Here is a 26,391-nt window from a genome sequence, read left to right as displayed (position 1 = left end):
AAGTGGAGATATTTTCGAGATTTGAACGTGCATAAGAATGACGTAGATGAAGTAGCATTCTTTTTTTTCCAGCTCAGTCGTGATATTGGCAATTAAGGGTGGTGTAATTTCAGCTTATTCACATAGCATTTGAGAGCAAACATAACTACTTGATTTTAGAAGATTTTGATGCTGCATTTTATTTTTTTATATAAAAAAATCCATTGTAGCACGGTTAACAAAACTTTTTTTTGTGGTGTGTCAAATTTAGAAGGCATATTTATTTTACTTTACAGGGACTTTAAGGAGCCTAAAGCAATCTGCTCAGGTGACACATATGTTTTCATCACGTATGAACTAAAGGGTTCTGTTATACTGTATTTGTAGCTTTGTATGCCTACAGGCTAATTCATGTCATTATCATTACAAACAGAAACGTTAGCACTAAATGCGATAAATGTCACTCACAGTCAAATTGTCTTTGCCAACTTCATAGCCAGAAGAAAGGGGGTGTAATATCAATGGTTTATGATGGCTGTAGTCATTTTCTTCAATTGGGTTTCTTGCTCATATACTGTAGATAGATGGATTATGTGGAAGTGAAATGCTGCTTGTAAAGTTTTATTGATTTTTTTTTTGATTTTTTTTTTTTGGTGGACCCGCCCGATCTCAGCATTTGGCAAGAAATATTATCCAGAATCCTATTTGAACATATCGGCCACACCATTAATTAGCTCAGCAATCCTCCTGAGTGGAAGGATGTTGCTTCAGAATGTTTGGTAATAGAGGAAAGGGCCCGGGCAAGTCCAGAGCTGTCCCCCTTCAGCTTCCAGATGGTACCCTGCCAGTAGTCAACTGTCTCCAACTGTTGTTTGGGTGCCCCCACTGGCTCCACCCTGTTCCAACCCCCTCCAGGCAGACACATTGTATTGCAATTTTGGCAAGATTGTGCCAGCACAGATTATTAAAACCATCAGGAGGTTAAGCTGTTAATTAGCTACCTTCAGAGAAAGGCAACAGCTTTTTTCCCCCCGATTTTATACAGGGGGTTGCCATAATTTCCTGTTGTGTTGTTAGTGTGGTGGGTTACAAAAGCAAGACCCGGCTCATTAAGACGTGGCAAAATGTGTTTATCTGTATCCGATTACAAGTGCATATTATGTATGTATGACCATGCTTATCCAAATGTTCCTAATGAGCGAGACCTCGGATGGCGTCGCGAGGCTCCTGTGGGCATAGGCTCAGGCTCGTTATCACCACACAGGGGCATTGATCTCATCACAGCATGCATGCTTATCACCCTCCTGGCCTCCCAAAGACACAGACTTGCACATGAATTATGTGGACACATTGATCATGTGATTGAAAGGCATCTTTTAGAACCCAGGGTCATTATTGAAGGAGGGATTACCCCAACCCTGTTCTTTGCAAGTTTATGGGTGAGTACAATACTCAGCTCTGTGTCACAGCACATATACACATCTCTGTTGGCCAGAAACATTCTATGCCCAAATATGGTCAATTTTAATTTATCGTTCCAAAAAGTCGTTTATCGTGTTGTCTGTTATTTTTAAGCAGTATCAAACCATTTAAATGTTGAAGATAACTCGAGGAACAAATCTATTTATTCTCTTGAACGCTTGAACCGTGTTGTAAACCGTCTCTTCCCTTATTCTGTGGGCGCTGTGCAACATCATGTCACCTCAACATTAAAAGTCTGGATGGTATTCAGATGACGTGAAAATAAGTCGGTAGGACATATTGCCTGTTTTGTTACAAATGTAACTTGGAAAAGATTTGCTGCAGAAGTAAGACGGCTTGTTTGTTTGTAACTTCATTGCCGCCTGTTAAAATACTGAGTCAGCTCATTGTTGTATTTATTGCGTCACATATGGCTCCTTAGAGAAATCTATTTTTAATTGATGGCAGTGTCTTGTTTTCTTTGTTTGTTTTTTTAGCTAAAAAATTTGCACTTCAGCATGATTTTAGGGCGACGTGTTGTCACACAACAGTATGAACGATACAATGTTTGGTAACTCACGCAAGATGTGTTTTTTATTTACTCATTTCCTGAAAGTAGTGGTTTTGGAGATGGGAAGATTTTGCCCTACAGCTATGATATACACAAATGTACAAACACACCCACACACACAAAGGCATAAACAATCAGCATGGCCCAAATTACTGCCTGCATTGATCGCTTTCCTTCTGCAATTATGTTCCCATTGTTTACTTTCTAGCATCTTCCTCATTCGAACAGAATTCAATAATTATTGCTTTATTTAATGTTAACGTAAGTAAGAGTGGTGGGTGTGTAGCACGACAAGCTGCTGTGTCTTTTAGTGTTGTTCTCCCCCAATCCTCCCTTCCTACTTTGTTTCATGGCTTTGCGTTAAGGCATCCTCTCTAAGGACACCTGAAGACATCCATCTTTAGGTTTCTGCCCATAGGTCCATTTTGTATCCCTCCCTCCTCCCCAAGATAAATATACAGCTTGTTTTTATTCGCTGGTAGTGATGGATCATGTCTAAGCAAGTCGAGGAAGCATTTTTTTGAAAGAGGACCAGTATATGGTGGAGGGATGACATGCATTAGGGGGAGTAAAGGAAGAGTGCGAATGAGATACAGGAGGCTTTTTGTTGCCACTTCAGTCCTGGAATACTCCATAAGCTATTTTGAGGCATGTTGCAGCTTGCTGGGCCTAATTCAAAGCAGCCACCACACTTGGAACCCAGCGGGGCCTCTGCGGTTGTGAGCTGTTGTTCGAGCTGCTGGCAGACCCGGAATCCCGGGCCAAGCTCTGCTTTGCTTTGCTTTGCTTTGCTAAATGACCTGCTTTCATTCCAGGGGAATCCCAAAGTCACATTCAGCGTTGAAATGCAGTCACGGCGCGCCACAGCTGAATTTTCGCCCTCAAGGTTTTCCTCTCCCTCGCATTTATCATCATCATTAAAATAGATAAATAATCCTGATTTAGAACCCTTGGCAATTTGGCACCAGTTGTGCAAACACTTTGTCTGATGTTTTTTTGTTTTTTTTTAACTTTTGGATGAATCAGGAAGCTCCAAAATACACCCCACAGACGCGTTTGTCTGACAGTGAGAATGGGCAGATTTTATCCTTTCGGCGTGAAATACATTTTCTACATGAGTAAACTGTTACCATTACTGGGACGGTAGGATTTACATGTGTTCATATTCTGTGCCACCATTCAAAGGGGGGGGGGGACTTGGAGGTGTGCATGACCATTGCAAAGCAATCTCAGAGCAGAGCCTCTCTGGATCTCTAACAGGGGGAGGTTTGGCAGCTCCTTTCGAATTGATAGCTATTTAGCTCACAGATAGCCATCTGTTTTAATGCATTAATTTTGTATTAACAGCACTGCCAAATGTAATGGTGGAAATTAGGGTATGAACTTAATGGCTTGTGGTTTTGCGTGCGTGCAGAAGTCTGTCTGTGCCTGTGTGTTTATATATTGTTGTGCTTTTTGTCTATACTTTTATTTGTGTCTGCGTGCACGCGCTGTATTATAAAGCTCCATCGGGAGACATTCTCTGGAATTACCGTCTCTCGGTCTCCCATCCACCCTTCCAGTAATACCCACCTCCATCTTGCGTGAGTTTGACTCTCTCGGCAACCACACAGTTTTGTGTTAAAGGTGCACTTTTACTTGCACGTTTAAGTGGATGGAAATGCAGATGTATGCCGTGCTCTAGGTGGGTGGTGAAACTGATACAGGCGCGTGGTGCCCACTCAAAGGGCAAGCAAGGTGCACTGTTGAGTTGTGAGCGAGAGGATGGGGTGGTGCCCACACCGCCCCGTCCCTCTCTCACTTTACCTGAAAAAGCATAGAGCAACTGCTTCAGCCTCCACAGAGAGCAGAAAGGTGCTCTACGGGGAGAGCGTTGATAAGCCATCATAGACTTTTTAAACTTTGAAAATACACTCTACTCTACATAACTGAAGGGTTGAAGGGCGCTCCACAAGAACGACAATCAGAAAATGTTGGAGAATATTAAAGGTAATTTAAAATCATCTCACGGACCTGATTTTAGAGACTAATTACACTAAATAACATGCTGATTTTAAATATGCAACATATACTAGATCTTAGGGTTATATTTGGGAGGATACATTTTTGATAACCTATTAATGTGCTGATGAGTTAAAAACGTATGATAAATCAAATAACTTCTTTTTTAACCCTTAATGCTTGCAACAGTAAAAATATCCATTACAGGAAGAACATTTGTCTCCTACTATACTTCAATTTGTTCTTTGGTAATAGAAAGGAAAACGTTTACTTTAGGGGTGGTTGACTGAAAAGAAAATCAACAAAAAAATCACAATGTCCTATCAAGGATGAGAATTTTTTTTAGAACAAATTTCAAATTTTATTATTTATTTTAGTCAGCATAAGCATCCAAAAGCCCTGTTTTGTTTCTTGTCTTACAAGTAGTTTATTGACTTTGACTACACACAACTATTTTCTTGTGTCAACCGTAATATCAGACCAAATGATGAACGATGATGATAATAATATACAGAATGCACAAGTACTTGTGGTGAATGCATTTGAGGCAGTCACCCATTTATTGAATCCATGCCCCGGCACCCCTTTTGCTGGGGCCTCTGTAGGGTGATTAGAAAGGCCAGAGCCATGCAGAACAACTCTTTCCAGCCCAACATGACTTTTTCATTAAGCTGGTAAATTCCTGCACTCCAGTTGGAGGTGATTTATCAACTAGGGGCTTCATTGCAGATTCATAGAAAACAGACACAGTTCTGTCTGTCTTGTGCATTATGTTAGTGTGCACATGTGAAATAAAGGCAGAGGGCGGGCAAACTTGGTTTACTGTGTTTGTGCACTTTGTCCCAGAGAAATGAAAAATGCGTTTGTTAATGTGAGGTTTATTCTATCATGTCTATTTAGTGGTTGAGGACTATGAGTGAGTGTGCAACAGGCACCTCGTTGATGATCCTCCCAGTTGAGCTCCCACCGTGTTGACTGACTGTGAGCTGCCCTCAGCTGCCCGGGGTCATGGCCGGAGCAGAGGTGGTGGTGGTGCAAGCGCTGCTTTACAGGTAGAAGCGTTTGATGTTGTGGACTGAGCTACAGGCGCTGGAATGAGCCGCTCTTAGCTCTGTTGAGGCCACGGTCTTGGCCAGTCAGTCTACGAGTGAATTATGGCTGATGCTGGAGCAGGCGGTCTCAGGTTTACTCCTATATAAACCCCGGGCTCTTTATGGGAAACTATAAAACTCCCAGCATTTTTCCCCTACCTCCTGAGACTAGCTTTGAAGTTTTAGTCAGGTGCTGTCATTTTTCTTCTTCTCCAACTTGACTTCACATAGATTTCTGGGGCTGTGAGTCATTTGCAGTGAAAATTTGTTTTAATTCAGGACATCTGCGAGGACTAAGAGCAGTTTGGGTTGATGGATTCGGTGTTGTCTATTCACAAACCTCTCTGTGCGTCACTTCCGATGCAAAATTTGTGCACAGAGGAAAAACATGTTGGAAGGGGGGTGTGAGGGGTTCCTCATAATATCCACCAACACCTATTTATGACATCATGGATAGCTTGAAATGAGGAGACAAAAGAGAGCATGCAGAGACAGAGCCTTTTGCAATCACCTAATAACTCTATTACACTGCACTGTGGGGCTCACAAAAAAGGAGCTAGAAGAAAGAGCTTTTCTTTTTTTCCTGGAAGTGGTGTCTTAATATGCATTTTAGGTGTTAAGCAGCTGGATATGAAACAAAAAAATAACAATGAAATACAATCTCTTGCAACACCTCACGGCATTATTACAAGATTACCAGAAAGAAAGAATCAGTGGGAGATAGAGACACAAGCCTGTCAAGGACATTTAATATTATTCTAACTTTTTACCACCCCCCCTTTCCACTTTGAGTTTGTAAGCAATCTGATTTTAATGGAATGTGATTAAATTGCTGATGTGCGCAGGACATCTAGCTCGGTTTCTTCTTGTCTTCAAAGACTTTATATGAGCACGAGGGTTGAGATTAATGATCTTGTAGAGAGAGAGAGAGCTTTATGCACAATGTGGAGGAAAATGTTGGCAGTGCAAAGTAGACTCGGGTTTATTGCAACTTGAATATTTGCCCTATTAATTAGAGAAATAGGAAAAAAATAGTGGACTACGTAATTTTATTTAAATGGGTTTAATCTGGTCACTGGCCACACCATTAGGTACATCCGCAGACTGCAGGTGCCGAATCAAATATTCAATCAATATTCCCTCCCTTTGTTCTTCCTAAAATTACTACGTTTGTAACCGGTTAACCACAATAATACCTACGCACATACAGTACATTGTTAAATTAATATCAACCAATAATCATTTTCACTGAAAGCATTATTATACAAAGGAACCTTGACTTAATAATTTAATTTGCTCCATGACCAAGGTTGTTAATTTACTTACTACATTTATTTATTTCAAATCTATTTCTCACTAGAAATAATTTGAAATGCTAAAAAGCCATTCCTCCCCCTTGTAAAACACATTTTCACTAAAGCAACCAACTCCAATTGAGTAAGATCCAATTGGTCACCAATACTAAGGTTAGCATGCCTTCTTTTCTCACCTGTTATATTTGGATGCGATGCGGGCTTGATAAATAGTCACTGTATAAGACATGAGACCGTAGACTGAGCCAGAGCCTGTTGGGGAATGCTCAGCTGGGCAACTTGTCTGTTGACTGCATTACCAAACAGCAGCGGACAATTCAGAACTAATGGACACTGAGTGTTGCAGAAGGACACCACTATTTCTCCAGATATCTGTTAAATCCGGAGTCCGTTCATTCTGAATCCGTTAAATCGAGGTTCCACCTTCTATTTCTTCCTCTCCGGCCGGAATAAATGAAAAACATCTGTTGATTGACATTGATTTCAGTCAAATCAAACACCCAGTTGGACGCCCCTCGGAGTGTGATGTTGAGGTTTCACATGACAGACGTGGCACGAGTGTCCATGCAGAGCGAGCGGCTCTTAAGGCCCAGCCAGTGTGATACTTTAGGATAATGGTCAATAAATGCCAGGTCCGGTCTTGCATCATTGATTGAGCAATCCAGGAGGTAATTAGACTTGAGACTCTGGTGTGACAAGACTTTGTGGCAGGATGGCGTCACTTGGGGTTGATAGCTGAAGACTGAAAGCTAGCATGAGGGTCTCTGTTTAGCCTTGGAGGAAATGTTGGGGTTGACAGGTCAATACCGATGCTGATCCACTGTCCTTTGACCATCGTCCTCCTGTTGCGGAATGTTCCGGTCACCCTCCTGCCTCTCAAGGCTTGCGTGCTGTGCTCTATGATAAAGCTGGGATTTAACTCGCTGTGATCAATATTTAGTATCCCAAGCGTGAAACAGGCAGATGTTTGGAGTTTCCTTTTCAGAGGCGGGAGGCTTGTGTTGAGTGAAGGGAATCAATGTTCTTTCTGTCTGCCGGGCTGCCGAGCTCAGAGCTTCTGAAGACTAGCCGATGCCATCGCTGTCCGCCTTTGCACTCGGGAGATTTGAGCGCCCCCCTACCCCCCGCCTCGGGCCTCTCCTGTCCTGTTAGTGTGCTGATACAGACACTCAATGCAGACAAAGTGCGCAGTCCAAACAGTTGTTCTGAAGTGGAAGAGGTCTGGATGTTAAACAACGGGACTGTGATTGGAAATTGATTTGTTCATTTGCCAACTGTGTGAGCGAGAGTGGCGACCACAAGAACCGCTTTCTCACTTTTTTTTCTCTCCTCTCTCTCCCTCTCCATTCCCTCCCACAGCACCTACAGCAGCACGAAAACGCGGTGGAGGGCGATGCTTGCTACTACCACTGCGTGCTGTGCAACTACTCGACCAAGGCCAAACTCAACCTGATCCAGCATGTGCGCTCCATGAAGCACCAGCGTAGCGAGAGCCTCAGGAAGCTGCAGCGCTTGCAGAAGGGCCTGCCCGAGGACGACGAAGACCTCAACTCCATCTTCACCATTCGCAAATGCCCCTCTTCGGATACAGGTTAGACTCCTTCTGTTGTGAATGAATGAAACTATTCAGTTGGCTGTCCTTTCTACAAGATGTTGGAATGTGTGTGGCTGTAAGAACAAAAAGTACCTCGCTCTTCCACCTTTTCTCCGTGATGTGGATGCACTCACAGTCGACAGTGAGGCGCTTGAAAGCAGGAATCCCAGCCTAAAGCCTCGGTCCACTTAATGGCTGTCAAATCGAAGACCAACACAATATCACCCGCCCACTTCCACCCACTCGCTAGACCACCTTTCTCTGTGATGTTTGCGCACTTGCAGCCAACTATGAGACACTCTAAAGTGGTTCTGCCAGCAAACTGAAGAAAAGAATCATTTTTAGGATTAGCTATAGCTAGCTGGTCATTTTAGTCACTCCTAAAAAATTCTGGAAAACTAAAATGGCGAAAGGCTTTACAGTTTGGTACGAAGTAATTCTCAGTTTTTGCACACATTTCTTGTAATTCTGTTTTCCAATACGTATGATGTATTTCCAACCCTTTTACAGCGTATTTAAAACACAAGAAGTTGTCTTGCGCATTGATGTTAAAGATGGAGTGCAAAGTCAATAGGCAGCTGCAGCAAGGAGAAGGCCATCAGTAGCCAAAACACATTTGCAAGGCTAAAACAAAGTCCCCAGACTGCTCATTTATTATGGACTGATTAGGATGGGCGAACTGTGGTCAATTAACACGCTTTCTTAGCAGAGATTTGGTTTTCTAATCACTTTAACTCGGGTGCCCTCACAAAGGGACTCCTTTGTGTGTCCCGGCAAGAGGGAGCCATTACATCCCTCGCACACATACTCACTGTCTGTGTTGCGGAAGAAGAAAAAAAAAAGGCCAGACTGTGAAGACGCTTTGTTCCACGGAGGCAGGGATAATGAAGCCAGCGGCCGGGAAATTGCGCAAGAGGCAGTCACAGATCTGAAGCAAATCATTAGAGAACATATTTAGCTGAACAATTAGGGACAATTAAGCTTTCTGCTCACTGCACTCCAAATATGTTAATGACTACAGTACAGCGGACAAGAGAACATGCAACGGCAAGAGGAAAGGCTATTTAGGTTAAAAGGGTTGGGAATTTACTTTTCCTCTCTTGTGCAGATGAGAGTGGTGCCAGGGTCTGTACTTATGTGTGTGTGTTTGTTTCTCTTGGCGGATGTGCTTATCAATCTGTTTTTTTGTTGCTTTCTTTTTCATTCATTTGTTGTGCTTGTTGCCCATTTTAACCTCCTTGTGGGATGAAAGCCTAAAGTTCGAGCTAATGGAGCCCTTCTCTGCGGCTGTATGTGGACTATATCATACTCGCATACTCATAACTGAATGCCGATCGATCTCTTTCACTTTGGTTGTAGTCTCACAGTAATGCTTCGTTGAGGACATGCCATGAAGAATACAAGCATTGCCTTTTTTACCACTCAAGCAGCCAAAGCACATACTCAATAAATTCAAGTTGTTGAGTTTATCTATGATCAGTACAGGTGGCGTTTTTTGTAAAAAATATATATAGGGGAACCAGAATAACATTTTTCTGGCACTCTGACACTCAACACCCAAAGGGTGGAACTTGTCACATTGTTGTCTAATGATTGGTTTACAGAATATTGTCACTTCTGTCGACCCAAAAAGTACACAAACTGCATTTGAAATTAGCCTAGCACACAGTTGAACACATCAAATGTTACAATAACACAGTAACTCGCAAATAGCTAAAGTCATCATATTGATAGCTGAAAAATGGGGGTTCAATGTTGCAATACAGTCACTGAATTACGACTACAACTGCCAAGTAGCTAAAACTAATGTTGCCTTAAAATTACGCCATCCCACTATTCCATTGTACGTGACCTTTTCACCGGCCAATTGGCTTGTCACCAAAAGGGAGTTTCTCCACCATAGGGACTTGCGTGTCATTTTAGTGTGCCTTGAAGGTTTGGAGTGTGTTTAACTATGTTCTAATGATCTAACCCACCCACAGTAAGGCCTCCTTCACAAAATAACCTCTGCAGTGGTCTGTACTTTTGATGAAAAACTGATGTCTCTGGCTCCACGCTTATTAATAGGCCGCACTCATAAATCGACTTTTGTGACAGATTCTACCGCAATGTCAAGTGAAAGAGCAGCACAACCATAGCGGTGTTGTTTTCTCCACACTGGCAAGAACAGGATTTATGTTGCAATAGTTGCAACAAAGCGATTACAGCGAATTGTAATGATCTACTGTGGTGAAAACAGAGTTGGTTTAAATGTCCATCCCTGTAAACTTTCATTCCACTTGGCAAGTTCCTGCAGTGTAATTTCTCCAATAAACTGCCCCAGGCCTGCTCTTATAGCTCCACCCCCTTGCACGGCTGAACCTTTTATTCTCTTTTAGTGTAATATTTAATTTCCTCTCCATTAGTACTTCTGCGACACATGGCTCTCTTTTGTGGTCGAGGCATACTTAATAAGTGATGGAACATTGCCTGGCTTGTTAAAACAAAGTTGCCCCTGGAACTGTGGGTCACCTACGTGGTAATTCTGTGGCCTGCTGCTGCTGCTTGCTGCTGTTTTGTGATTCTGTGAGCAGTTTGGGTGTTAGTTGCTGTTTGCTTTCCCCTCCCAAAAACGCCCAGCATGACACAATGGAGTAAGGGAACCGTCAATTATATGCGGTCGTCAACTGATACCTTTCTATGACATTTCCATGAGTAATAGACTGAAATGAGATGGGCCCATGTGCAGCGCTGTGTGTGTTTTACATCCACCCACTTTGCATATTAATGCTCCCAATGAGGGTGCAGAAAATGCAGGCTCCATTTAGTGCCACATATTCCCTCCGTGGTGGATGTCTGGGGAGAGCAAATACAGCAGAAATGAGCTTCTTTCCAATTAGACTTACACAAGAATAAAGGCTTACATTGTTTTAACTCTTACTCATACTGACAATGTGCTGCTGAGGCAAGTTGCTCGGTGGCCCCGCCTCCATTTGTCTTCTTTAACCCTTTATCTCAGGGTGAAACAAAGGAGGCCTCAGTGGGAGCCCAGCCACACAGCTGCCCTTTGTGCAGAGACGCCTGACGAAAAGCCACTTTTTACTACAACTCCAACTGAATACACTGGGCCACATTAGGCCATTAGCACAAATGCACTTAGTCTGCATTTAATTAGGTAGACCCAAAGACCAACTCTATTCAAAAGTTCACTTTTCCCTGCATTTTTGTGTAATGGCCATTTGCAGGGCTTTTAATTGTGCTGGATTGTTCCTAATAACTGGCGCATTCATATTTAGTTGGTCAGAACACGCTGTTGCTAGGGAAATGACGGACTGTTTTTTTAGGTCAATGTGTGTTTATACACTCACAATGTTTGGCGCACCTGATCAATCAGGTGCTGAACGTCTTGTTGCGGTAATCATTTACAGGAGCTAGACTAAAGAGCCAAAATATTTAATTACATTATCCCACAATATGTTGCAGTGCAGTTCAGCACTAGTGCCTGCCAAAGAAAACCAATATTATATATTTGAATGAAAATAATGAGTTTATTCTATTAAAAAGGGTTAAGATAAAGTGACAGATGCTCTTCAAGATCTTTTTTCCCCCACCGATTGAGAGAGCATTTCATCAAGTTAAAATATGTTTCATTGGTGACATCCAGCATGTGTATGTGTGTTTGCATACATGTGGAGCAAGCAAAGACGGAGAAGAAACGTGACTGACAGTGGATTAGCTCCTGCTGTAAATCTGCCACAGTCACAGATGGCAGGCTCTTGATCTCTGGGCTGTGACGGCTCGGCTCTCAGCACGGTAGGAAATCCCTGCCTCTGTGAGCCGAGGAGGCCGTGGAGGAGAAGGTTGGTGCTCGGCTACGCGGTCGGCCAAAAGTCATTGTTAGCCGAGTGTGTAGACACGGGAGCCTGGGGTCTTCAAGGGCAAAGACTGGTTTGGAGAGGGCTTATTAGACTGCGACCCCGCAGTTGTTTCATCCACCGCACCACCGGGGGCTTGTAAGTGGAGTCTAAACCTCCAGTTTAGATCAGTGCTACTTTTAATGACCAGTTTGAGAAACTGGCCAGTGGAGCCACGTGCATTATTAAATGGAAATGAGACCAAAGGATGCATACAAATGACTGCATAATAGCAGTGTCCAAAATGAGATCCATTACTTGTTTCACTAAAAGGGGTGCACTTCCAGGGTCACACACCTAATAGCGAGGCCTGTCCTGACAACAGATGCATTTCTCTTCCCTCCCCCCTTTTGTCTCATGCATAATTCTTGAGACATTCAAAAAGCTGCAAAATAGGCTGTGTGACAAATACCTTCCCTAATGAAGCGAATTCACAGGAGTCACTTGCAGCTCGCATGCTTTCAGAAGGATCTCTTAACAGATATGTTGTTTTATCGGAATTGTGTGCATTCGTTCTTTTGTGTCGTCCCATCACACAACAATCCTGGCTACCTGCCGTTGCTATTATGATTGAACCATCTGCATGTCCAGTAGCCAGGCTAAAGCTGTAAGAGCCAGGTAATATCAGAGTTAAGCCAAGCCACGCTCTGATGGCGTGCAAGGGGTCATACCTAAGCTCTTTCTCCCCACAGACGAGAGCAAAACAGACAGTAGCCCTTTCTGGAATGTCCTCTTAAATTCAGGCCTGTTCAAATGCAAAGTAAACCTTTCCAGAAACAGGATATGAAAGCCCCTAACCACTAGAATCCTGCCCATGCCACATTATGACCAATCTGAAAGTACGTTGCATAGTCAGACAGTGGTGCAATGCGCTTTTAATAAAGGCGGGTTATTGCCCCGGTGATGCAGAGTGGATATGAGGATGAAGACTGTGCGGGCTGGGATGAGTCCGGGCCCCAGAGGGGCCTGCAGCTCAGTCAGACCTCCGTCAGCCGCCTGCCTCCTAATCCTTGTCCGAAGGGCATCGAGACGGCGTAGGAAATTGTTTGCCGTCCATGGAACGTGCCAGGAAATTCATAAATAACCTTCTACTTTTCTTTTTGAAAATTTTACAAAATACACAATCTTTATTGAAAAGGCTTTAAAGATTTATCTATCAGCATTTATGAGTCCACTGCTCCTCTCAACGCAAGCGAGTCTCCTCTTCCCCATACCATCCACTTTCCTTTGAATGCCGCCCAGTAACGAAAGAGAAAAAAGCCACTGTGCAATTCTATGCTATGATTATCTCCAGTTTTGTTTCCAGTATGTGCTGGAGCAATGGCATATGTGCACAAATTGAGAAATGTTTAATTCAAATGGTAGCATGCTGTGATGACAGACAGCGCATATATTCTCAAGTCAACAGAAAAGTGAACATATATCAATCACTATGCTAATAATGATGCTAATAGGCGACTTAGCACGCACAGGTTTGTGGATGCAGCAGTACTCCCAAGACACACCCGGACGCATTTGTTTACGGCGCCATGTTAGCAAGAGAACAATGAAAGATTACAGATGACGGCTGCTGTCCATTGGCTACGCCTTGATTGGGGTAGGTTAGGGTACGAGGGGCACTGCTTGTCATCAAGCCCATATTCAGAAAGCCCTGGCAGCACATTATAATATTGGTTTCCTTGGCTCATCATGACATGACCAGGCTCTCTTTGAAAGCGGATCCGAAAACGGATCCAAGAGAGATCGACAGTCTATCAGGAGACAGTCATGTCATTTGTTCTCACGTGTTAATGAGTTCTATTTTAGGCCGTAGACGCTATGAGGCTGGGTATTGGCGCAGAGGTGGCGGCGGTCGGTGTGAGTTGCCAGGTCGTAGGATCTTGAGCAGAAGGAAGTAATGCAAGGAGCCCGGGCGCACCACATGCCACTCACACGGAGTGACCACAACTCCCAGAGGGGCTGTCACTCAGGAGTGCAGGATGGAAGTCAGTGGTTCGGGAAAGACAGAGACAGCAGAAGAGCGAAAGGATTAGGTGACAAAGACATAATGGTTGTGATAGCTTGCGTAATAGAAGCAGCTGTGTCAGTTGAATACAAGTACATGCAGTGGAGGAAAAAGTCGGAAAATGACCACTATAGCAGCATTGGGGGTACACTCGTGGCTACTCTATTTCAAGGTCAGTCCACACTAATGGACCCCACGGGCCTCATTTTTGGAACTTGTTAATGCTTGGTACCATTTCCAAGTCCAAATAGGCCAAGTACCGAATAATGCGAATTATACCTCCTAAAACTCGGAATTTCAAGTCTACAAAAGCATTACATTAAAGTTTGCCACTCCAGTGTCAACCCACTTTGCCCTAAAAGTACAATCGTGTACTTTACTTTCTGAGAGTGCACAAACAATTTTGCATTATCGAGTGAACAATGATGCACACAGTCTCAATTTGGCCATAGGCACCATGAGAGATAAAGTACGGCTCGAGTTTGGGAACTATTGAGTTTAGGCTTGGAAAGTTTTATTTAGGCATTTTTAATAAGGCCGTTTGTGCTCCCCGAGAGATGTGTTGGATCAAAGGCCGTGATCCGTACTATGGATGAGCTCACCCTTGGGCCCAGAGGAGACGACTGGCCTCGCTGACAGACAAACAAAACCAGAGAGTGAAGGATGCCCTATGCTGCAGCATGTTGCCCTCACACTTCCAAGGCCCCTGTAGAATGAAGCCAGATGAAACAAAGACTTATGTGAAAGCACAGACGTTGTGATTCATTATCCACTCTGACACATGAGCCTGCGCAGCGCGCATAAGTGTAAAACATCCCTACAGCCAAACAACATGGACTCTATCATGGTTGTTGCACACACAGACACACTCACAAAAGCCCGCACGTCCTTGTCTCGCATTAGCAAAATGAGTCCTCTCCAGCATCTCCACCGTATCAAATAAAAGCAGCTGGGCAGATGGGAGAGATGCAGAAATAATTCAGTAGAGAACCTCTCTAACCTTTACCTGTGGGCGTGAGCACCAGTCATTGATTCACGCCGTGGCCAACAGCGCAGCACCTGAGGAGGGAAGAGGAGGAGGTTGCGTAAAGAGAAATGGTTGAGTTTTGCTAAAATATCACAAAAGGAGTGGGAGAAAAACTCTGTTGCACGTCAGGACAGAGATGGCGGAAAAGGGCATTTAGGGTAACCCTCCTCAGGTGATGAAATATAGTGTAACTGCCTCACCCCCATGGCCCTGCTAATTATGGACACTATCCATTAGCATGCTTGTGTCGCTGAGCACTGTTTGGTGTAAACGGATGCTGGTGTTTGCCTCAAGAGCTTGATGTTGGTTATAGAGGCGTGTCCAAATAATGCTGGATGAGCTATATGTGTTGCACTATATGTATATCGTGTCTTGTCAGATGACAGCAAGCTCGCATGCAGGATGAAATTGTTTATGTAGAACTCATAATGTCATCATGTAACATTGTGCATCAATACAAACCATCCTAGAATTATGTTTAATTGCAAGTTTAATTGGTTTGAATACTCACTCATTTACTGCACGTATATTTGGACAAATGGCAGCAAAAATGTGTTTCATGCTAATAATACACATCAAATCACTTCAGGTACTTGCAGTATAAGCGTAAGGCGTGTACACACCAGCAAAATGTGGCCAAAGTGCAAGCTAGCTCAATATCCGGTTAGCTTTCTGTGCTTTCAAACTGACTGTGCAAAAATATTAGTGATCTTCAATGATGCCTTGTCCTTTAAAAGCAATTTAGCACTTTATTAATAAGAATACAAACGGGGAACAATTTGGGAGCAGAAGAAGAATAAGTCGTCTCATAGCATTACGATGAATAATCCACTGTTTAGAAAGCAAGCAAAGGTCAATTTTCATGCCACTTGCTCAGTAAGCAAACAGCGAGCGCATCGATTAAGTGAGAGAGAAGGCCTTGCAATTTCTGCTCCCTCGTTGGAGTACGTTGGCTATAATAGTTGGAGATGCAATATAAAAGTATATACCTCCCTCGATTTTCCACTGAGGTTTGTCACTCTCACTTTGTGGATGTTGTAGTGTTGTAATGGTATGTATGTGTAATTCTGAAAATGAACATGCTGATGTTTCTCCAGGACCATACGCTAATGAATTATTCAGCTTATAAATAGGAAATAAAAATGTTTTACCCATTGATGCACTGAGTGGAGTGTTTACATGTGTAAAATGGTTAGCAACAACATATTAATTCTATGCAACATTTTTCCCATTTAATTACATCAGACTCATCTAAAACATTCCTAACTTGTATTTATTCCTGTAAATAGGAGAAACTGCCATAGCTGACTGAATGAATACTTTTCATGAATGGTAAACATGCTATTGGTGAAGTACATATCATTCATTTTCCATAGCCTTAACCAAGACTGAGTAAAACGTTTCCTTTTGTACATTCTCGCTGGAAATCATTGTTTGACATTTATCTACCGTGAAAATGTGCACACACAAAAAAGTGTGATGCGTGATGTGTTATCTGTGCCCGATGTGTGCAGGTATACTGGAAATGAGAGCCTGACATGTATATGCTAAATATTTCAACCACTTGGGAAAGTGAGACGGGGCACATGTTGGTGTGCAAGGCATACAATGGAGAACAGAGTGCGTGTGTTGGCGTCCATGTCACATGTCACCGTCAGTCCAACAGGCTAATGTTCTGAGGCTAGATTTAAGGTTGCACGGGGGCCGGCATGGCAGCCGGAATTAGGAGAAATAGGCCGTTTTTGTCATGTAAAATGCCGCAAAAGAAAAGAATCTAATTGGCTGGGGGAGCACGGAATGGCAATGGCGTCTTTGTTTAAGGGTCCTCTGCAGTCACTTTGCCAGATCCATTGTGCAATGGCCACAATAGCATTAGTTTTTGCCCTTCTTTTCTTCAGCTCTGTGCAGTCAGCTCATATCCGTTCCACTCTGTCTCTTTGCTTCACTTCCACGGTCCACCAGTGCTGAGGAAGGGGCTAAGAGACATGCCCCCCCCCCATCACGATCACCTTCTTCCCCACCACAACATTTACCAAAGTGGTGTACCTCAAGACCCACATGAGCACTGCCTTTTTCTTTGCAGAACCCAAATTCATCTTCCAGTGCAACACAATCACCTTTCATGATGCGGCTGATGTGAACAAGACATTGCGGTCTCATAATGGCGCAGTAAATTATACAAATTTGGTATTCCGCGGCGACGGCAAAGCACTCGTAACAGGTGATTGAGTGAGGCCTTGACCAAGGTTACAGGCTCGCAACACCTCCAGTCAGCAGCTGATGCAAGTTGCATGAGCCTGACGAGCCCAGTTAGTGCTTCGTTAATGGCCCCGCGCCTTGTGAAGGTGTAATCACGCGTGACAAAACCCGGGCCCAAGTCGCTAACCCAGGAGTCATTTTCTCTGCATTAAAGTGTCCTTTTTTTGTTAGAAAGGTCATTCATAACTTGGTCGCTCTGTTGATGTACAGTGAGAGATATTGATTGATTAATGCATTAAGTGCTCACAATCCATTAGGTTCTGTGAAAGGGACAGGGGGAGGGGGGGGGGGGGTGACTTCCTCTTTCTCACCGTGTATATTTCCACCTCTGCCTGTCATTCAATGGATGTAATTTCTCGCTGGCAAAGTTGAAGGGACAAAAGCTGAATATCTGCCAAGTAACGCATTCAAAAGAACATTGGCTCTCATAAGTGTCACTTCAATTACGCTGAGAAGCTCAACAATGATTTGCTCCTATGTATTCGCCTTCCATACAATATGACTGACAATGAATTGAAACCACCTTCAGTAGCTTCAGTCAAATACATATAAAATGACCATTACGTAGCAGTAAATAATAGAGCGCTCTTGCTTGTAAACAAGGATAAAGATACTTCTTATATTTCCTGTCTGAAAGTGGTGGTTTTGAAACCTAGAGGTGGCTGCCTTTAGTGACACAGAAGAGGAGGTCTGCGCCGCATGTGTCCTATTGTGTCGGTCATTAGCGTCCAAACATGGGGTGCATTAGAGATTCATAACTGTGTGCCATCTCTGCACCTTTCATCTCCACCAGGGCCAGCTCCATTAGGATCTTTTATCTTTGTGCTGATGGCTGCTCCTGATAATGGGGCTGCCGAGAAATCCCAAAAAAGTGAAGACTCAACTCTGACACTATTGGCACGCTTTAAGTAGACTCATACATCAGAGTATAGAGAACGTATGGGCGGATTTGCTGCTTCAAAAAGCAAATACGCATCCATTGATAATTTGTAGCACTACTTTAGGACCCACTTAGCATTTATGAGTTGCGTATGGACATTGTAAGCAAAACATACATTGTATTGAGTGGTGATTAATGTGGATGTCAGCCGCTGTAACTACACCTTGAAAAACATGTTGTATCATGTATGATGCACACCTATTGTGATTTCTTACAAATATGATCAACATAATCACCCCCTATCAAGGAACTGATATATGTATGGTTTGGTGAATGGATATGACGCAAAATAGTGGCAATCGCTGTTTGTTTTTAATATTTTGCTCCAATCTAAAGGATCCCGGTACTTTTAGTTTGAGCATAATCTAGCAAAGGCTTCACCAATATGAACCACATGAGTCGCTCTCAGGCCTGTTTGTAAGGTTACCAGTGATATGATATTGTGATTTCCATGGAACGTTGACAGAAATTCATATCAGCCTCGTAGGTCACTGCCCAAAACAACATGGATGCTAGTGTTAAAATAACAGAAGAGGTGTCCAAGAATGTCAATATGTTGTATACCATATATTAACTTAATTTGACCCCAAAAAAATGTTTTAATTACAATACTGTATATCGGTCAGCAACATATTATTCGGTCAGGTAAAACAATTCAATGCTCTCCCATTAAATGGCAGTAAGTGCAATAAACCACCTGTTGCCAAGTATACAACAGATGAAGTCAGAATCTCGTGCGTATATCAGCGTTATGTTCAATTAAACAGGCCCAGGTTTCACACTGCTCAATCAATTTGCAATTCCGACTCTGATAGTTTGGTGCTGTGTAGTGAGATTGTTCTTCTTTAAGATAAGTGTCTTAACTCAATAGAGGTTGGGAAACTCTGTTGGAAAGATTTGGTAGTTCAGGGTCACATCACTATTAAAATGATTTTGAAGTTGCGTGTAATGGTTATTTGAACATAGTTTGCTGCAGTCCTCTAACAGTAGCGATAGGACAAAATGGCGAGCATTTTATCGTAGGTTTGCCATTAAACAGGTTTATTGGAATATTGCTATTATTCTACCATGGAAATGAATTCATGACACCCCACACCAAATATCATGGAAAATGTTTCCTCGTGCAGACAAATGTATAATGGTGTATAAGTTTATGCATGCCAATGTTTTCCAAATGTTGCAGTAATTATGGGTAATAATCTTAGTTCTCGGATCTGGGTACCACAGCACAGCAAATCACATTTACAAGGCAAAGCAGAGAAGGAACACACTGCATAATCATTGTGTTTAATGCTCTGGTCATAATCCCGGTTTTTATGACGGTTTTCTAATGATTTTCTAATGATGTTAAATGTTAGTAGAGAGTACAGCTATAATTTGAACACAGCGGTCGTTTTTTCAGCGTTCCCAATTGCAACTACAATGAATATTGCGCTGGAAATGAGATTTAAGAGCCATCCCTTTTGGTGTTTTATTTTCCCGTCTCCTCATCTGCCATAAATCCTCATTGCTGTGCTCTTGAAGCCTCTGCCCTTGCCTACCAGCCCCAGGTGGGAATACAATTAGGTGCAGGGGCCATTTCATTCAGTGCCTCTGTCTGTCCGCAGCAGTCATTTGTTTAAGAAGAAGAAAAAAAAAAGAGGTGTCCCAGTGGAGAAACCTTGCAGTAGACTCCGGGGAAATATAAAAAAACAAGAGGAGAAAATGGCGTAGAGAAAAAAAAGAGGAAAGATGTGCACAAAGCAGTGGAAAAAGGCTCCTGAAATCGTCACATGTAAACCTGGCCTCTGACGAGTGACAATGTAGAGCAAAATATGTATTGAGACAAAGGCTTTGTCTCCTTCCTGTGCCTTTTTCAATGAATTACACCTCTCCACCCCCTACCCCCAGCTTTTTAATTAAATGGCTGCAGCTCCATCTCTCTATCCGTAGCTCCCCATTACAGAGGCTAGATAAGGGATCACTATCTGTAGCATGTTAAGAAAGGCTGCCGGGCAGCCCGGCCTCATGAAATTTGTCACAAGATCTCATTTTCCTCATTGCCAGACGTGATGCTTATAATTGATGTGGAGGCAACAGTAATTTATTGGCTGTCCACAATTATCATCCCCTTCTTGCACGGCGGATGTGACTGCAATTTATAAGTGTGCGTATGCCGTGTTAGTGAACACATAAGCCTCGGTGGCATAGCAAGTGTTTGCCTCAATTCTGTCGTATCATAGACAACGCAACCGCGTTCGGTTGAGGTGTGTGCGCTCAGCACGCCAGCTGGACATTCACACGAAGCACCAGAAGTCTGGGAGGTGAGCAGGGAGGGGGTCAAAGGGGGCGGGACAGAGGGGGCTGGTGCCGCTACCCTTTGTCCCCAGCCCCTCCTTATGTCTTTGGGCCTTGTTTTCACGTTGTAGGAACAATGACGCTGGCGGTACGTAATTAATAATACTGACGCCTGGACACTTAGATGCTCCTCCATTTCATTCGTTATTTTTTATACGCATGTGTTGTGCTCGCTTGGTTTCTTCGAAAATACTATAAAATGCAGAGGACGTTTGCGCCTGCAAAGATGACTTTGTTGGAAATGGTATATTCTATATTTCTAATTGGCAAGCCACCTCATAACTTCCTACTTCCGCAGGGGGATATCATATTCTTTCAGCTGTTCACATCATTACAGAGAACAATAATACGTTTTACGCGGTGGTCGGTAGAATGCAGTGAGACACCATGTTAAATCCAAATGCATAATATGTGCCACTGGAGATCCCCCAATTGTTTATGGTACCGAATATGGTCCCCTTAGTGCTAAATAAATGTATTGCACCAACAGCCAATGTCAGCATTATGCCATCCCTGCTTTAAATTAACAGCATTGCTTAATCCCAACATGGTTCTGGAATATCATAATTTCTTGAGAGTAACATGCAGACCTTGAAAATTGCCCACAAAAAGGAGATTTTCCTTTGTACTCATGGATTATACACTCTCCTCATTTGCCGGTAACCGTGGTCGAAAATGAAAGTATCTGCAATTCAATGGATATTTTGTAACATGCGTGTCCCGGCCAAATGGCGCAAGTATAATTTGGCCACAGTTTCAGTTCCCAAGCGGTAAACCACAGTAATATTCGTCCTTCCTTGACACTAGTGATATCCATTTCCAATTATGTGTTAGCATTAAGATAAAGGACCCTAAAGACAATTTGATGTGGTTGTTTTACATAAACAATGTGTAATTCTCTCAATGTTTATTTTGACATCAAGCTTCAAATGGTAGCAGCAATAAACAGCTTTGTTCACGATATATGAAACTGCTGCTTCTTGTGAAGTAATCTGAGTTCACTGCCACCATACAGCACTTGCATCCAAAGTCTATTCTGCCAGCAAAAGAAAAAAATGGCCAAATGACAGCGTGCATCATGGAAAACCGCTCAGTCAGTTCATTTGTATTTCAAGGCAGCACAGGATTCCATGTCGGAGGTCTTCTCAAATTTATTTTTACACTCAAAATGAAAGCATCACATAGTATATGTTTATAAGTGATAAGATTCCAAATGATTGTATTTACCTCATGCAGAAAAAAAATATTTAGTCGTGTCATGCGATGATTAATTGCTGACCTCTCGAAGTGGCCGAGTGAGCTGCCTCCAATTTGCCTAAAAAATTAGATGGACTCAGTTTGAAATAACCTGTGAAATCCATCTTGTATCAGTTGGACCTTTTTGGGTTTTTTTCCACGCTGCAAACATCACTTGGGGGCAAAATTCACACGTCATGTGCTTGCAGCCTTTTGTGTGCTGCGCGCTATAGACAAATAGGTGGCACACGTTTTCCTGTTGCGCAGCGCCAAGGTCCACGGTCAAAGTGGATTTCTGTCACAATGCGGTGGGGAGGAGAATGAGGACTTTGAGGGCGGTCACTAGCAGCCCCATCCGAGCATGCTCCATTTGTCTTGGGAAATGGAACCTGTTTGTTTTTGTCTACCTGCCTGTCGTGTGCGGCTGCCAAATTAGACTTTCAAATCAAGAAGCCAGTGGGGGACCGCGACACTAGTTTTCTCCTTCCCTTTAATAATCATCCCTGTTTACTCTTCAGGGAGTCATCTTTCTGTAATTTTTTTTCTTAAATGCGCCATCTACGCAGGGAGAGTGTCTTTAATAAAGCAAGCAGGCAGAGCGTCATTCCAACATGTGAATTGCACAGCAGAGAATTGAGAGATGGAGGTAATAGAGGAATAGCCGAGGTGGTGGGAGGCGGCCGGGGGTGGAGGTAGGGAGAGGGGTTACGCTGCACAGCACCCATCATGCTATTATCTTTATGGCATAGCAAAACATGCTTCAGGCAATCAGCATGAAATTGTTAATTGCTCAGCCCACTTGTGCATTGCTTCAGGAGGTCCCACAGTGGGCAAATGTGGGCTCCAGGTAGTAATGATGGGCAATGGAGAGCAAAAAAAAAAAATTTCCAAAACTGGTCATTTTATATTCTGGAAACAATATATATGCAGATACAGTGTGATTATGTAAAATGACATGACATTAAATGCAATTTTGTTCTTCTTTCTATAAAAAATTATGCAGAAATATATTAAACTTAAAAAAAAGTAATATTCAATAAAATGTAAATATCCAGTGGAAAATTTATTGCAGTATTGCAACCAAGGAAAGGACACAGTTTTGTTTTGTTTATTTGTTAAAGAGAATACATTTAAAATATAGTTGAGATAAAAAAATAAGGCAAATACGTAAAAATAAAATACATTTTTATTTTTCATGATAAAGTGTCATTTTAGGAAGTGGGTACATAAAAAAAAACAATCTTAAATCTTTTCCATCGTATTTTTTCAGTATGCAATCAAATCAATGTGTAGGACACTGTTTGATTATGTTTAAGAGTATTTTATAGTCAGAGTAATTTTATTGAGATGCAAAGGGCACCAAATCAGTGTTAAAAAATTATTATAATACCTATTTAATTTAATATATTAAATTCTTATAAGAATACATTGAAAATTTATTGAAGTTTCACTTTCTTTCTGTAGGCTGGAGGTTGTTGAAGGATGTTTTTTAAATTATGATACAGTTTATTTGGTTGATTTCTTCTAAAATGAGTCCAAAGCTGTTTGTAGAGGCCCAGGTTACCTCTTAGCTCTCCTTTACCACTTCTAAAATGTTTGATTTATCAAATGATTTATAAATTTGTCAGACAAGATATGTAAGACATCCCACCTCGGTACATGTTCTTTCAGACCATAATGCAGCACCTTTCATGGCTATCCGTTTTGTTCCTGTTGGATGAGGGGGAAAGAGCAAAGTTACACGGGACGTCATATTAATGGTGTCTGTCATGCGCGTTGATCGTCTTAGGCGCGGAGGAGGATGAATGCTCGGAAGGTGTTGTTTTCAAATAGGATTTCTCCGAGTGAGACATCCTTGTCGGGCGATATCCCGCCTCGTAGCAGCTACTTTCTTATAGAACCGTCTGTTATTAAGCAAATGAAGCGCTCTGGGCCCAACGGTAAATCCCTCCACTTTGTCATGCCACGTTGCTTTGTGACAAGGGCTTGTGAGACAAGTAAGGTTTACCTATTAAGTTAGAGGTAAAGCAAAAGTTTTTTTTTTTTTTTTAAATCCGAGCTGCATCACCTACACTCAGTGGGTGGACATATCTTGGAAATGCTCAGGCCGAACACACCGCAAACACAAATTCATCCATCCATCCATCTTCTATACCGCTTGGCCTCACGGGGGTCGCGGGCGTGCTGGAGCCTATCCCAGCAGTCATTGGGCAGTAGGCGGGGGACACCCTGAACTGGTTGCTATCCAATCACAGGGCACACAGAGACGAACAACCATTCGCACTGGCACTCACGCCAAGGGACAATTTGCAGTGCTCAATCGGCATCCCAAGCATGTTTTTGGGATGTGGGAGGAAACCGGAGTGCCCGGAGAAAGCTCACGGGGGCCCGGGGAGAACATGCAAACTCCACACAGGGAAGGCCCGAGGTGGAATCGAACCTGCACCCTCCTAACTGTGAGGCGGTTGTGCTAACCAGTGCGACACAGAGCCGCCGCAAACACAAATGAAACTTGAGAAAACTCTACTTGAAAAGGTGTTTCAATTCTACTGTGCTTTGCAGATTTTTTTTGTGACATTTACTGCGAAGTTAATATATGAGAAACAAGGCGCAATTGTAATGGGGGTGAGTAGACAAGGATAATAGCAACATCTAGACAGCAATTGATTGCATTAATTGGTATGCCAATATGTAAGCTTGTTACATCCACCATTGCTTAGGATGATGGCTAACAGGTCCTGCTGATCAATGCAACCAATAAAGGCGTTGGCCATTAATGAGCAATGTAATAATTAATGTTATCCCCAAAACCAATTACCTTGGCAGTGTATCTGCAGCAAGTAAGGCCAGGTTATCTCTGTCCTCGCTAGTTTTATCTCTCCCAGCCTCCTTTACGGCTCTTTAAGTCAGGACTGTATTGTTTTTATTTGCAATTTCATTCATGATTTGTTCTATTATGACCGTACACAATAGATCTGAATAGCTGGCTAAATCCCTTCCACTTGTACTTGGTTAAGTATGTACAATTATATCTATGATTATAAATATTAGAGTTCTTTTTGTGCTGATAAATGCTGATGGCAAAAGTCCAAAGCCACAAGAACCTGATTGCCTTGACAGTTGCGACACATAACTTGACAGTGAGTCAGAGCCGAGTGACAACCAGCAATGTTTTTTGATTGACAAACAATAGACGGCTTATAAACTGTCTATTGTTTTATGGTGAGTTATTTAGAGTAGGGGTTGTCCACGCCTGAAATACAAACATTCATTGTTGTGATTCAGTTTCAAGCGTAGCGTCATGGCACATTTATGACACAGGTTTTTCCTGCCTTTTGTTACAGCAGAAAGATGATTAAGGAAGTATGTGACAGTTTGAGTTTGTCTGATTTTGGATACGCTCGTGCTTAGTCGTCATTTATATCCTTCTCTAATCGCTTCGATTGGTGTTCAAATTAATTATGTAGGCTCATTTAAAATATATTGGTATTGTATAATAAAAAGATGCATCTTGGTTTCTATTTAAACTGTCTGCCCGTAGGCGTATATACTATTAGCGATATTTGAATGAAACACTCTTATAGCTTTAAGCGTTCCCTAAGCAGCAGACTAAAGAAGACAGTGAAACTGAACTAAGTGTGAGGTGATGACTTATTAGTTGGGATAGTGCGGAAAGGCCCATCTGTCTCTCGGCCTGTTACTCGAAGCCTTAATCAGGACGCACAGCTGGGCAGGCCAAATAAACAGTAAGTAAGTTGTCTTGGGCAGAGGAACGTCAATGCCTGCAACTTGCTTAAGCCGTTGCTCTGAATACATCTGTATTGACCCCTCAAGACCCACTGAGAATTCCCTAATTGAAAATTAATATTGAATCGATGCCGTGGGCAATTTGCATATTGATTAGAGACATCCAGGAAGGCACCAAGTATGTCTGGGATCAATAGGGCCCTTCTGCAGTGGGCCGAGTGTACTACATCACATGGCAGCTGCCTGCTCCTGAGGTTAATGACTGCTGCTTGTTAAGGAGCTTCTGTCATGTAGAATGGAGCCATAGGGTTTTTTGCCGAAGCTGGTCGCAGGTCAGATGTGAGGCTGCAAAAGGGGACACTTGAGTCAATTTCCCATCCTTAACTGGAACGTGTAAGACGGAGCACATACAGTAACTCCTGTTGGGATCTCCAGCCAGGGGCTGCCTCTACACTTTCGAGTTGATCTTAAGATTCTGGTGTTTCTTTTCAAATCTTAAAACGGTGACCTACACTCCTGCCCGGTGCTTCGTGTCAGCTGAGCAGCTGCTTTATCTGTCAGCTCTTGTAGGGGGTGACATGAGTCATTTTTTTTCTCAGAATGACATGCATCTACAATTTGTAAATTTTCTACAGCACTCATTGACTTTCATCTTGTAAAACAGTGATTGTCCACAACCCTCATATGATCAACATTTAAGCCGTTTCCATCACCCGAAGGTAGAAATAACAATTTAAGTGAGATCAAAAAAGTTTCTCTTTTTAATTTGAAAAGAAACTTCCATTGGGATATAAAACAAATGAGACACGGAATCTTCTACTTTGAGGCGCAGCTTAAGCTTCAACACATACATTCCTCTCATCAAATCCTCTTAATAGTTTCCACATGTTGAAGCTCTGTAAGAGGTGGCAATAAGGAGAGTGGAGACGGTGGATAG

At 42.6% G+C, this 26,391-nt stretch overlaps 1 protein-coding gene across 5 annotated transcripts in view; it reads left to right on the top strand.

The window, feature by feature from the left end:
* zfhx3b (zinc finger homeobox 3b) overlaps nt 1-26,391 on the top strand; it is a 129,337-nt gene that overhangs the window by 66,223 nt on the left and 36,723 nt on the right. For all 5 annotated transcript variants that reach the window (XM_061275660.1, XM_061275661.1, XM_061275657.1 and 2 more), the window contains one exon: nt 7,776-8,007. In XM_061275660.1, the coding sequence (XP_061131644.1) occupies nt 7,776-8,007 (232 nt within the window). The remainder of the gene's footprint in view (nt 1-7,775; nt 8,008-26,391) is intronic.

Source organism: Syngnathus typhle, linkage group LG4 (genome assembly GCF_033458585.1).
Source record: "Syngnathus typhle isolate RoL2023-S1 ecotype Sweden linkage group LG4, RoL_Styp_1.0, whole genome shotgun sequence".
In the NCBI taxonomy this organism is placed as follows: Eukaryota; Metazoa; Chordata; class Actinopteri; order Syngnathiformes; family Syngnathidae; genus Syngnathus; species Syngnathus typhle.
This window is presented reverse-complemented; position numbering and strand designations above follow the sequence as displayed.